Consider the following 13,995-nt stretch of genomic DNA (forward strand, 5'->3'; position numbering starts at 1 on the left):
CAGTTATCTTTCCCCTCTTGCACTTTGTCTCTCCTCGTGTCCACCTCTTTTCCCCTTTCCTCCCTTCCTCTGGTGGTGAAAGTGAGAGTTTGCTTTGCCCAGTCAGCAAACCAAGGGCCAAACCACTGCAGTGACTGCACACAGGCAGAGAGAGAGAGGCATAGAGAGAGAGAGAGAGAGAGAGAGAGAGAGAGAGGAGAAAGAAGGGAGAGGACTGACTGGCAGAGGAAGAGGTAACCCTAATGTATATACAGAACCAAACACAAATAATAACAGACTGTTATTATTTGCAGCGACTTCAGTTATTATGTTGTACGTGGTTGGCTGAGTGTCCTTGTGTTGTGCGGTGTGTGTGCGTCTGCTTACACTGCCACCTCAGTTTCTATTTACAATGAGTCTGAGTCGAGACACATTGATCCAGCTATACTGTTTATTTGAAAGAATATACAGATTCAGAGTTTTGCTGAATGCACATTATATTGTAGAATATAAGGATGTAGATTGTGTATCCAATATGAGTGAGGTGTTCCTAATATTTTCTACATTCCCTGTGGGTTTATCAGACATATTGTCTTAAACATCATGAGGTCTTTTCTTATCTTCTTTCTGTTTGTTGACAGTGAAGAAAGAACAAATGAGTTGTAGCAGATACACTTAACATCACAGACAAATCATGGAAATAACAGTGAAGTGTGAATTCTACTTGTATTTCTTGTTATGAACAACTTTAAGTTGAACAACAGTGCAAGTTGAATTACAAACTTGTAATTTCTACTTGCGCAGCAGCTAACATTTTTTCAAGATGAATCCATTGATTATTTGACAGATTTACTGATTAATCATTTACCTAATCCACCAGCATGTTACAAATAATGACAAATACTCATTATTACTCAAGTTACCAGCCCATAGTGATACCCTTCCTTCCTTTCAGGAAACAGTGGTTAGCAAGCAGCTCCTCTATTTTGATATGTTAAGATTACTCCATTGATTTAGCAATTAGTATTGCACCAAAAAAAGGATAAAAACTGATGCAGCAGAACCAGATATCATCTTTTTTATCCCACATATTCTTCATAATTGTCAAAACCAGGCGCCTACATTACCCACTATGCAACCCGACCGCTGGCTGTTCAGTGTCGACTGTTCTGCCGGTAGCGGCTAACGTAGCATCGAGCTGCTAGCATCAAGCAGAGATGAGGCGGGTCTAACTTCACTTCTCTCTAACTCTGCATCCCCAGATTTTATTAATTTTCAAATCTTCATCCCAACTGACACTGACTCAAGTGACATCACTACCCCAGTAAAGGAACCCTGTGGAAAACACACACAAAAGCTCTGGGTCTCCCCCCCGCCCGCCCCCGTATTGTCTTGTGCTTGCACATGAGAACTGTGTATTTCTATATGCGGGAATGTGTGTGCAATGTTGTTCCTACCGATGTGGGTAACAGCTGATTCCAGGCTGTCATGTCCCCAATTACCTTGGATCTTGTCACTGTGATGTGATTGGCTCAATGGCTGTCACTGTCACCTGTCATCAGGCATTAGGATGATGTTGTAATGGGTCGGCATGCCGGGAAGCACACAGTGCAGTTTGTTCCTTACACTGAGATCTTCAGCTCTTAATGCTCATGTCAGTTTTTACTTTACGATTCTCTCTAACTTTGTGTTCATTCGAGGGTTCAGGGATACTTTCAGGAACTGTGACCTTTCCTCAAAGCTGGTTCCAGACCACTGCTTGTGAATGGCTCTTTTCCCTGTTGGAGAAACACCTGAGCCAATCAGAGCATTTCTGGGCATGATGACATTACAAAGCTTTGTCACAGGGCTACTGTCACTGCTTATGATCTATTAAGCAGCATAGATATACGCATATAATAAATACTAATGATCTGACTCATAGCAGGATACAGCCAGGATGGGAGCAAGCTAATTTTGCTAGCTAGCTTGCAAATGTTGGTGAGACAGCCTCTGTCACCCCTGTTACTCTTCATCTATTAAATGCACAACACATTAGCAGGCACGGTAGTCAGAAAGGGTTACGTAAAATACCTGACATGTGAATGTACAGTATGTTCCCGAGAAGAAATTAGACAGAGACAGAAGGTGTAGCGTCTGTGCCTCGTTGTCTCTCCCACGGTAGCTGAGGTGTTGCATTTCTGTGTGCTTGTTCAGATCCAGGTGATCAAGATAGAGACAGAGGACAACAGAGAAACCCGCTCTGCCAAGGATGCGCTGCTGCTCTGGTGCCAGATGAAGACTGCAGGGTGAGTAGTGAAATAAAAATCTGTATGTAAGATGCATACAGCTGCTGTTAGTGTTAAAGAGTTGTGCACATTTACAGTTAAGTTACACAACAATTGTCTGTGCTTCAGGTACCCTGAGGTCAACATCCAGAACTTTACCACCTGCTGGAGAGACGGCCTCGCCTTCAACGCGCTCATACACAGACACAGGTCGGTCGGAATTTTAACAAACCTTCATAACATGCTACCATGTTTAAAATGTTTCACTTTCACGTTACATGACGACAGAGAGAGAATGATTTGACAGTGCACTATTTATTGCATAAATAATTGCATGATTATTAAATCAAATATTTAGAATTAAATGTAATCAGCTTTGAATTTACAAATATGAGAAAGTAAAGAAATAGCAATAATAATGTGAAGATTTATCTATGAGGTGTAAAGATCATTTTTCACTACACCCGCAGTCACAGTATGTGCACCAAACAACTGCAGCATGATGACAAACGTGCACAATTTAAGAGAACAGAAGAAGATAGATCGTAAAGTCCTGCAACAGGTTGAACTGACGTGCAGTTTTAAGATTGAAGCCATATAAACATGACAGCCTCTGTTTCATCATCCCGTGCCCTCCAGACCCGACCTGATAGAGTTCCACAAGCTGACGAGATCCAACGCAACCCACAACCTCCAGCAAGCCTTCAACATCGCTGAGCAGCACCTGGGCCTCACCAAACTCCTGGACCCTGAGGGTGAGAATGTTTAACTTCAGTCAAATCACATTATGTACAGCGATGTTCACAATAGTGCCATAAAAGTACCGTGGATCCCTCAGTATCCCCTCATTTACTCTGGGTAAAACCACCCACTAAATCATGCACGAGTAACTAAGAGTATTTCCTGTTTAGACCCACTTTAAGTAAAGCAGCATGTTAACTCCTTTGCTCTCCGTCTCCGTCACCTTCCCTCCTGTACAGATGTGAACACAGAGAACCCAGATGAAAAGTCCATCATCACCTATGTGGTCTCCTACTACCACTACTTCTCCAAGATGAAAGCTCTTATTGTGGAGGGCAAGAGGGTTGGCAAGGTAACAAATACTGTAATGTGATGAGACACACATACATACACAGTGTTTGTCCAGTACAAAAAAGCTTAAACAGCAACTGAGCTGCAGTTAGCAAGCTAACACATGAGCAACAATTCATCAAAAAGTGCAGGGCCTAAGATATAAGATAAGTATAAATATCATATTGAAGATTTCTCTTTCCCTTTCTGGTTTTTCTCAACCCTCCATCCCATCCTGCCTCTTCAAATATTTCCCTCAGGTATTAGACAACTGTATTGAGGCTGAGAAAATCATCAACCGCTATGAAGCTCTGGCGTCAGACCTGCTGGACTGGATAGAGAAGACCATCGCAGTCATCAGCAACCAGAAGTTCGCCAACTCGCTGGCTGGAGTTCAGCAGCAGCTACAAGCCTTCACAACATACTGCACCATAGAGAAGCCCATCAAGTATGTTTTATGACTTTTAAATACTATTGACATTTTAAAAGATTTGTTGTCATTTATCACATGGAACATAGACATAAGCATGGATGCACATGAGAAGAAGACGCCATATTTGAGTGGAGCTGTATCCCAGTTCCATGCTACGTATACAGTGTCATATCTACTGCTTAGAATTAGTAGAATGACTGCTGTTAGCATGAGTATACACTGTTTTATATCCGTTATCATTTCTGGTTGTTTTGGTTTGTCTTTCTTCTGCAGGAGTTGGTTTGTTACATACCAGAGTAGCTGGCAGTGTGCTGTTGTCCGTATTGTGTGGTGTTTTATGGGGCAGCCTCATTAAAATTACAGTTTTCTTTATTAAAGCATGATGGGATGGGATGCACACCACTGAAGTTGACTTCTGACTGATGTTGACTTCTTGCTTATTCACAGAATATTTTGTTGTACGTCCCCTGGTGTTTCGGAGAATACTGCAACGAATAACGCGTTGAGTATAAACGCCTCTATGGATGCTTGTAGCTCTGCGGACGCCTGCGCCACGATGTCTTGTGCAATTACAAACAAGGCCTCAGTCAGTGGTATAATAATATCCTGCACCTGTGTGAGAATTTGCAGAAAAAATATTGATATACATACACATATTAGTCCATAATGAAAATAATTGCTAGTTGCAGCCCTGATTTTATGTTGTTTTAATGATTTAATGTCAATACAAGACAATAAAAAGCATTAGCTTATATTTATTGAAATAAATGCAACTGTCAGCCTGCCACGTATGTAATTCAGAAGAGAAAGTGCCTTGTTATCGATGTACTTGTTATTGATGTGCATCAACCAATCAGATCTCATGAAACTGAGATTGGATCAGTGGTTGCCCTACTCTGTTTTGTGTTCTGACAGCTGTAATCATTTTTGCATTTCTGACGTGAATCAGTCATTCAACCCTAAGTCCCATTAGGGGTGAAACAAAGACGCGTGGAAGTCGATCATGTCACTTCCTGTGTGTACATACAGACAGACATGAAGCAGTCAAACACAGAGCTACTGAGCCTTGAGCCTTTTTAGTTCAGCATCATCAGGATCAGCGTTACAAAGAGCCCAGTACTGCACTCATGGCCCCAGAGGCAGCGGGAGCACACTAGCAACTATGATGATACCCACATACACACAAACATACACACATACACACACACACGCTCACACAGACTACAGTATGTCTTGTTACGCTCTGGGTTCATGTCCAGTTGACTGGCTCTGTATGAGTCAAGTGTTTGTGTCCGATACTGGAAGCAAACAGTTGACTTATGACCTATCCAGTATGCAAACACACACACGCACACACACACACACACACACACACACACACATGCTCATGATATTGATTCTACATATGCATAGGAACAGTCCAACACTTGCACACTGCAGTGTTTAAGGAGCCTACGGTTCATTTTGAGATGTGCTACTAGTAGCCAAAATGTCAACTTTTCATTTCATCATTTCCAAATAACAGGTTTGTTTTTGTTTAGTCAGTAGGATTTTGAAATGTTTCACATGTCCAAGGACCGTATATCTTGCTAAACCCAAAGAGAACTGTATACTATTTTAGTTGAAACACGGAAAACTCCAAAACAGGATTGTGTTACCTGATAATGAAAACATGCTTCTCCAAATGCTTCCTGAAAATTGACACAACACAGCACATGTGCACAGCTACATAATCACAGCACAGAGGGAAATCTTTCTATTTTAAGACAATTCTCCTTTTTCATTCACATGCTCTGTGATTCCTCCAAAAGTGTCATCATATTGCTCTGAAGCAGTGATAAACACCCACATGGTCAAACATCAGATTCCTCCATGGTGGACGGCCATGACACTGGAGCCCTTTACCCAGAGGACTGGAGTTCAGACCTCCCTGAGCTCCTCTGACTCCTTTTTAAAAAATGTATTTTCCTTTTAAGACAGTTGGAAGTACTTTCAGTGCGTCCTACACTGGTGGAGGCTGTTGAGAGAGAAGAGGTGATATTGTTTTACAGTTACAGATAAAGTTTTCTGATTCTCGCCCAGGTTCCAGGAGAAGGGGAATCTTGAAGTCCTTCTCTTCACTATCCAAAGCAAACTGAGAGCCAACAACCAGAAACCCTATGTGCCTCATGACGGGAAGCTCATCTCAGACATCAACAAGGTCATACATCCACCAGCTTTGTTCCTTTTATTTTACATACAGTATTTCACCTTTTAATAAACAATTAAATAGCAGCTCATTCAAGCGAGTTCTTGATTAATTAAAACGTCACCATCACTCTTTAACAGTTGTTGCAGTCAAACTTAATTTCTAAAGTTTTGTGGTCTGTAAAATTAAGGTGATTTACTTATTTCAACTTGTATAGAAATTTGTGAAATGTTATCAAATGAAATAAGATAATAAATCCGTAATTCTCTCTGTCCAGGCCTGGGAGAGGCTGGAGAAGGCGGAGCATGAGAGGGGTGTGGCTCTGCGCAAGGAGCTGATTCGTCAGGAGAAGCTGGAGCTGCTGGCTCAGCGCTTCGACCACAAAACCACCATGAGACAAGCCTGGCTCAACGAGAACCAGAGACTCGTATCACAGGTACTGTAGGGATCTCCGATCTAACCTTATACAGCTATGATATGAATGTGCTTCTCTCAGTGAAGACATAATAATCAGTCAATAAGCAAGAGCGTGCTTCTTTTGACTGCTTGGAATAAAAAGATGTCATGCTAAAGATTTTGTAGGGACTATTAGTGACGTAATGATGCATAACGAATCCATTTTAAACTTTACCAGTGAAACAATGTGAGCAGCATCAGTCTACCTGCTTAGTTTAAGACCTCAACTCAAGAATCAGTATTGCTTAATGTTACTTCACTTGGATTTTTGACCTTCATCGTGCAGAATGAGGTATATGCAGAGTTTGACAGTTGCTCACATTCATCTGCTGAATGGGTAAAGTTTCTGTGTGCTCACCTTACATCTGAGTTTTGAACATTTTTCAGACATGATTTTGTGACATCACAACTAGTTTGGAAGCCAATCAAGGTCCATTATCCAGTTTACACAAGTGTGATGTGGAAACTTGAAGCCTCCAGTGTACAAACACTAAGAATAGACTTTTCAGTGAAATAGGAAACATTTAGTGCCCAGTAGTTAAACTTAAAACTTAAACTAAAATGAACAATATTTGTCTTTAAATAAATAATTATGATAAACTGCACCTACAGTATATAGTTCTTTTCTACCTTAACACACAAAGTGCTTCACAACTTCTGCCTCATTCACACACAAACACTGAATGTGACGGAAGCAGTGTCTTGCTCAAGGGCACTTTGATACATGGACAGCAGGAGTTGGGGATCTACTTGCCAACCCTGCGAACCCCCAGCGGACAACCCACTCTATGTCCTGAGCCACAGCCGTCCCATTATACATGCCCTATATCAGTCTAAATCACCATGTAGGCTTGCGATAGAGAATATCGTTCCACACACAGTAAAATCACGAGCCCTGTACTCTCACTTCAGGCTCTTTTCTTCTTCTCTCCACCTATAGGACAATTTTGGCTACGACCTGCCAGCAGTCGAGGCAGCAATGAAGAAACACGAGGCCATCGAGGCAGACATAGCCTCGTACGAAGAGCGAATCGGCGTTGTGGTGGAACTCGCCGCAGAGATGGAGATAGAAGGATACTATGACATCCGGCGTATCTTGGCGCGTAAGGAGAACATCCTGGGGCAGTGGGGTCTGCTGAAAGAGCTGGTGGCCGGGAGAAGGACCCGGCTTGAGAAGAACCTGGCCCTGCAGAAGACCTTTCAGGACATGGTCTATATGATCGACTGGATGGAGGACACACAGGTACAGGAGGATGTGTATGAGAGAGAGAGAGAGCGATAGTTTGAAGGGTGAAAAAAAGAAAGGAAGATCCAGAAAGATCTGAGTGTTGCTATGGATGCATGTTTTTGATTTTTAAGAAGGGATAATAGGGAAGCGAGAGAAATACAATGAAAGAGAAAGAAAAAAACCCTATCAAGATGTTTTATGACATCACACATGTTCCCTTTTTCCTCCCTCCGTCCCTCTCGTTCCCCCCCCCCCCCCCCCATCTCCTGCTCCCTCTCAGGTCCAGCTGCTGTCGAAGGACTTTGGGAAGCATCTGTTGGAGGTGGATGACTTGCTGCAGAAACACAGCCTGCAGGAAGCCGATATTGGCGTGCAAGCTGAGAGGGTCGAGACCCTCAACACTGCTGCACTCAAATTCACCACCATAGAGGGTACTACTGCACTCAGCTTGTCTACTTAATATGCGTAGCGCTAGTATAGTATTTAATATTTTCTGTCTTTGGCTTTATATAATCTTATCAGTGTTTCTTGGTTTTTAGTTTTTATTGCCTGTAAAGAGGCTGCCATGTAAATAAACTTTTTTAAATTTGAATTGAATACACATTTGAAGAGATTTACTTTTTTTAAAATTTGCCAGCAATTGACGATCATTCAACTACAGGATGTGCAATTACAATTAATGTGAAAAAGTTACATTTTTAGAAATCAAGACCATTGGTCAGAAAATGTAGAAAACAATTATTAGATGTTGATACACATTTTTTACACAATAAAAGCAACACTTCTTCAATATTAAGAAAATGTACCTTTGTAAAACTTCTGTTAAACCTGCGTCAGAGAGTTGTCACTTTGTATTTGATGCCTTCATGGACATAATAATATTAGTAAATATCTGTAAATTATTAGAGTCATTTGGCTTGTAATGAAGAGGCAATCATTTTCCCCCAGTGTTTGTTATCTCATGGACTGATGATGAGAGCTCTTTTGTTTTGACGTAGTCTAGCTCACACTACTAGTACACTAATGTAATCAATGAAGTGTTATATGTATTATATTTTTTTATAGTCATTAATCTCATTTTGTTGTCTCCCAGGTTACCAACCATGTGACCCACAGGTGATCTGTAACCGTGTCAACCACGTCTCTTCCTGTCTGGAGGAGCTGAAACAACTGGCAGCTAAAAGACGCGCTGAGCTGGAGGAGTCGAGACAACTGTGGGCCTTCTTTCAGGTAGGATGACGGGATGAGGCAGGAAGTGACTGTGTCTTGTTAATTATTGCTAACCACTTATTTGAAAGGTTGTCAGGAATTTGCAGAGATTTAAATATTTATCCTCCCAAACACCACAACAGAAGTGAAGAACTTTCTTCCCAAGTCTGCTACACAAATGTGCATCTTTAAATGTACAATAATTAATCCATTACACTTTCATCAACCTCTATTTTGGGCCGAGACTTTGCAACAACATTGTCAGTTCTTTGGCAGAGTTTAGGTTTACCACATTTTTATAATATAGTCGATAAAGCTAGCGAATTAGAGCAGAGATCTAATACTGTAATAATGAGAACACTTTTCAGCTTTTCAGTTCTGGTTTCTTACTTTGAGCCTAATTTTGTCCTTTAAATTCCACACCAGAGGAGATCTTTTTGTGTTTTACAGCATATTTAAATATTTTTAAAATGCACAGCTGTTGTAGGAAGGTAGTAAATAGTAGAAGGGATAAAAATTATGATCAGAATAGACTTTCTCACAGTTGTTGTTGATACAAAATGAATGAAATCTTAGTCAAATTAAACTATCCCACTCTCAGATCCTTTGAAGAACTTATGCTACTCAGTGGATATAATCAAGATTCATTCAACGACATTTCCTCATTTTACTGGACATACCTTTCCTTCTTAGTTATATGCATCATTCACATCCATGTGTCATAAATGTATCTCCTGGAAAAGCTGTCAAATTACGAAAGTAATGAGTGTATAATGATAACAGTTTACTTCTTTGTCAGAAGAGTCATTGGTTCACACTGCTGAAACACTAATTATATTACACTACTGATTAATTTGGTTAATTCCCCCTCTGCCTTTTGGGAGGCTCTTGGAACAAAAAGGCATCAGTGTCATGGTCTTTAGGGGTTTCAGGGGAAGACTGTATTTCTAACCTTATTTTCTTAACATAGTTTTTTCTTGTCTATTTTTTTCTGTTTTTATTTGGTTTTTTAGAGTTAGGGTAATATTAGGTCTTATAAAAGATATAGGTTGTCTTCATATAGTTTGTATTAAATGTGAAAATGTAAATCCTGTTTGTGTCTTTCTTTCTCCCGTTAGGAGCTGGAGGAGTCGGAGGCCTGGATCAGAGAGAAGAGCTCCATCCTGGGAGCTCAGGGCTATGGGAAGGACCTGAGCAGTGTGCTGGGGTTATTACAAAAACACAAGACTCTGGCTGGAGAACTGCTGGCTCATCGGTCACTGCTGCAGGTGTGTGTGTGTGTGTGTTTTTGTCTGTGTGTGTGTCTAAAGAATCAGCACCTGGTATACCTGCAGTACCTGGAGTTTCTACACTTAACTTGATGTACTTCAATGACTTTGTGCATCAGCAATATAAATTTGCTTTGAAGCCCATCTATCAAAAAAATCCCAACCTTTCTGATAAAATAATTATGAATCATGCAAATACTATTTTTTGTAAAATAAGTATAACCCTGCCTGTACTCAGTATAGTTTGATTTGCAGAATCTGACCTGTTTTGACAGTCATATTATCAATATATGAAAGTGAAAGTATGGAGGTGAGTCATTGCTCACTTTCATATTTGAATAATTGCGATTGGTCTCTTTTTTTCTAATTTGTGACCTCCACTTGCTGTGAAACACGACATGGAAGTCAGAATCACAGTTAAAGGTGCAGTGTTAAGGATATAGTGGCATCTAGTGGTGAAGCTGCAGATTGCAACCAACTGAATACCCTTCCCCCTCACCTTCACCCTCCTCTTCCAAGCGTGTAGGAGAGCTTACAGTGGCTGCAATACTCACAAAAAATGCGAAAGGCCCCCTCTAGAGCCAGTGTTTGGTTTGTCCGTTCTGGGCTACTGTAGAAATACGGCAGGCTCCATGGAACAGGATCCACTGCCTATGTAGATATAAAGGACTCATTCTAGGATAATATAACACAACAATTCTTATTCTCAGGTGATTTTCCACTGATTAAAACATACTTATTAATATTATATTCCATTTCTGCCAAGTTCGTTCCCCGAGACGCCACTAAATTCTACACAATGGACCTTAAAACCATAAAAGCATAATAATAATAATAGTATCAACAAAGTACTATGGATCTCAATGGATCAAAAGAAAAAACGAGCCATACTTTCTGTCTTCAAAAATATACCCCACCTCCACAAAAACAAAACAAAACACAAAAACACTTACTCCAGAAAGGGAGACGAGTAACCCACCCACTTATACATATAAGTCTTAAAATAAGTGTTACACAGGGTTATGTGCCAAACCTTAGGTTATCTGTAATATTGAATAAGAGGTAGAGGGTAGATGTTGGAGGTACAGTACTTCCTGTTAGGTGTCATTGGTCCTAGGACTCTATATGTGTCTGGTAATCCATTTAAACTCCTGCAAATAAAAGAAATGCTGTGCTTCTACTTCAAAATAGACATTAAAATTAATGTTTTGGCTTGTCTTCCATTTTACTGCACCCAGTGTAACTTGAAAACAATGAGAACATCTCCTGCACACTGTCTCGCTTACTGCTGGAATATTTATTAGTTCACAGCGTTTTGGTCTGTCTGACCTTCATCACTGCACCCAGTATAAAACTGTTCCCCCTCCATCCTGCTCTGCTCCTTTCAGAACACCATGAAGCGTGGAAAGCAGATCCTGAGCGAGAAGAGCTTCGGCACAGCGGGGATCCAGGAGCGCATCATGGATGTGAAAGGCGAGTGGAAGAGGCTGGAGGACCAGGCGGCGCAGCGTCTCGGTCACCTGCAGGAGGCGCTCAACTTTTTTCAGTTCTCCACGGAGACGGACGACCTGGTGGCCTGGCTGCAAGACGCTTACCGCCTGGTCTCCAGTGAAGATTTCGGACATGACGAGTACTCCACTCAGTCCCTGCTGAAGAAACACAGAGGGGTCAGCGAGGCCATCGACAAACATCGTCTGCATGTGGTGACACTGCGCAAACACATGGTGGCGCTTCCTCTGCAGTACCGTGAACAGGAAGTGAGTAGTGAGAGCAGGGAAAGGATGTTAAACTTATTTAATATTGAGCATTTTTTCTGCCCTTCCACCTGTTTTCTTTTATCCTCTTATGTCCTTGTACTTCTTCCTCATTACTCTCCTCTCTGCAGGAGGTGCAGGTGCGTATGGGAGAAGTGGAGCAGCTGTATACCGAGGTAGCTGAGGTAGCGGTTCTCAGGCAGCAGTGGCTTCACGATGCCCTTGCCGTCTACCGCATGTTCAGCGAGGTCAACGCCTGCGAGCTGTGGATTGATGAGAAGGAGCAGTGGCTGGACAAGATGGAGATCCCTGAGAGACTGGAGGATGTGGAGGTGGTGGCACACAGGTGAGGAGGAAGGAGAGGAGAGGAGAACAAGGGGAGAAGGTAGCAGGTTTGATTGCTATGGCACCAAATGGAAGTACAGCTGGGTGTCTGTCCTTTTGGTTAAATCATAGCTGAACTGCATTTTTGTAGGTTTGAGTCCCTGGACCAGGAGATGAACAGCCTGATGGGAAGGATCCTAGATGTTAACCAGATAGTCCAGCAGCTCCTGGACGGAGGTCATCCATCCTCTACAGAGGTCAGAGGTTGTCAGGATCACCTCAACTCCAGGTACTGAAACAAAACTGACCTCCCAACACTAACAACTGCCACAACTTCTGCTCCCGCTGTAGTACGACTACCACTATTGCAGTTACCACCATTAATACTACTGATTCAGCTTTACAAAACATATTAATGCTGAGCCAGAAGGTAAGACACTTCATTACTAAACTACAAATACTAGTTCTCCTACAACCTGTACCTTTAAAATACAGAGGGAACTATATACAACTGCGGAAGGTTTTCCATCAAGTGCAGCACAAACAGAAGTCTTTATTTCAGTCATGAGTCAGTGATCGTTGCTGCCAGTGTGCTGATAAGCAAACCCTAAAGAGTAGGGCGCTTTTTAAACAAATTTCCAGAACATACTGTACACGGAGAGCAGCGTGTGAACTGACAGATCCTCTCCTGTTGAAAAGTGCATTGATTCACCGAATCTTTGTCCCACTTACTCCTGGATGTTGGGAGGAGTGGGTGGGAGGAGAGAGAGGTGGAGGGGAGTTGACTGACAAGCAGTGAGAGAAGAGCGATGACGGAGGGAGAGAACATTTGTGGGGTTGTGTAATTATATGGGGGAATTCTTATTCCAGAAAATAGTGGGTTTGTCTGAGGATGTAGAACATTTTTTAAATTGTCATCTGACAAACTGCTTTTTGTTTCCTGTCAGTCACTGTCTTAGTAAGATGCTAAACTCCTACCTGCTTCCTCGTCTTATGAGCTCAGTGCCTGAGATGTAGATGTAAAATAGCAGCATGTATTTCTTCTAAGTGTCTGCAACAGTCTCTCCTTCTTTGGCCGACGTGTTTATTTACTTTTAACATCCAGCCAGGTCGACTCTGCGATGGGATTGGTCTTTTTTTTTTTTCCATGTCTGTCATATTCACTGACCACTACTACGTCTGGCAGCAGGGTCCATGGCGGCTGGGTGTCTTGTGACCTTGGCATGAAGTGTCGGTCTCAGGGCGACCATCTGTGCTGGCCGCCTCAGTCAAAACAGGGACAGCCGAGAGCACTTGTACCAAAATAAAACAAACATACAAATAAACTTTACTCATCTCCTTCTCCGGTACTGCTTATTAAAATTCTCTGTCAGTTTTATGACCTTAACTGCAGATTATCTTTACTGATCATAGATATGGATACAGTATTGGGGTTATTGTGTGTAAATTCCCTTTGGCTTGATTTATTCGATACAATAAACATCAATAAAACTGAGTAGGTGCATTAATGGAAAATTCAAACCAAATTTCTCATTAGTAAAAAATGTTTTTACCCTGTAAAGCACACAGTTATGTAATCTGAGCTTTGCTGTTTATTCAAAAACTGTATTGGCAAAAAAAATTGATATATAACTTAAAGTTTAGAGTCACTACATTTACAGCTCAGTCAATTTTATTGTCCATCTTTACATTTTCTACCTTTAAAACAGATTTCTGATAGAGTATCTACTAATTAACATTCAAATAAAAGTTTAAAGTCTACCAAAATCAACATTTAAAACAATAGTTTACAACATTTTAGACGATGGAAATTATGGA

The 13,995-nt window shown here is 41.4% G+C and overlaps 1 protein-coding gene across 8 annotated transcripts in view; it reads left to right on the plus strand.

Annotated features, from left to right (window-relative positions):
- Nucleotides 1-13,995, plus strand: part of LOC121898380 (spectrin beta chain, non-erythrocytic 4-like) — an 82,820-nt gene that overhangs the window by 18,623 nt on the left and 50,202 nt on the right. For all 8 annotated transcript variants that reach the window (XM_042413392.1, XM_042413390.1, XM_042413394.1 and 5 more), the window contains 14 exons: nucleotides 2,176-2,267; nucleotides 2,376-2,456; nucleotides 2,886-3,001; nucleotides 3,227-3,339; nucleotides 3,578-3,765; nucleotides 5,833-5,950; nucleotides 6,216-6,374; nucleotides 7,335-7,637; nucleotides 7,903-8,053; nucleotides 8,716-8,852; nucleotides 9,950-10,099; nucleotides 11,488-11,856; nucleotides 11,985-12,199; nucleotides 12,329-12,466. In XM_042413392.1, the coding sequence (XP_042269326.1) occupies nucleotides 2,176-2,267; nucleotides 2,376-2,456; nucleotides 2,886-3,001; nucleotides 3,227-3,339; nucleotides 3,578-3,765; nucleotides 5,833-5,950; nucleotides 6,216-6,374; nucleotides 7,335-7,637; nucleotides 7,903-8,053; nucleotides 8,716-8,852; nucleotides 9,950-10,099; nucleotides 11,488-11,856; nucleotides 11,985-12,199; nucleotides 12,329-12,466 (2,330 nt within the window). The remainder of the gene's footprint in view (nucleotides 1-2,175; nucleotides 2,268-2,375; nucleotides 2,457-2,885; nucleotides 3,002-3,226; nucleotides 3,340-3,577; nucleotides 3,766-5,832; nucleotides 5,951-6,215; nucleotides 6,375-7,334; nucleotides 7,638-7,902; nucleotides 8,054-8,715; nucleotides 8,853-9,949; nucleotides 10,100-11,487; nucleotides 11,857-11,984; nucleotides 12,200-12,328; nucleotides 12,467-13,995) is intronic.

The sequence above is a fragment of the Thunnus maccoyii genome, chromosome 6 (assembly GCF_910596095.1).
Source record: "Thunnus maccoyii chromosome 6, fThuMac1.1, whole genome shotgun sequence".
Taxonomy (NCBI): Eukaryota; Metazoa; Chordata; class Actinopteri; order Scombriformes; family Scombridae; genus Thunnus; species Thunnus maccoyii.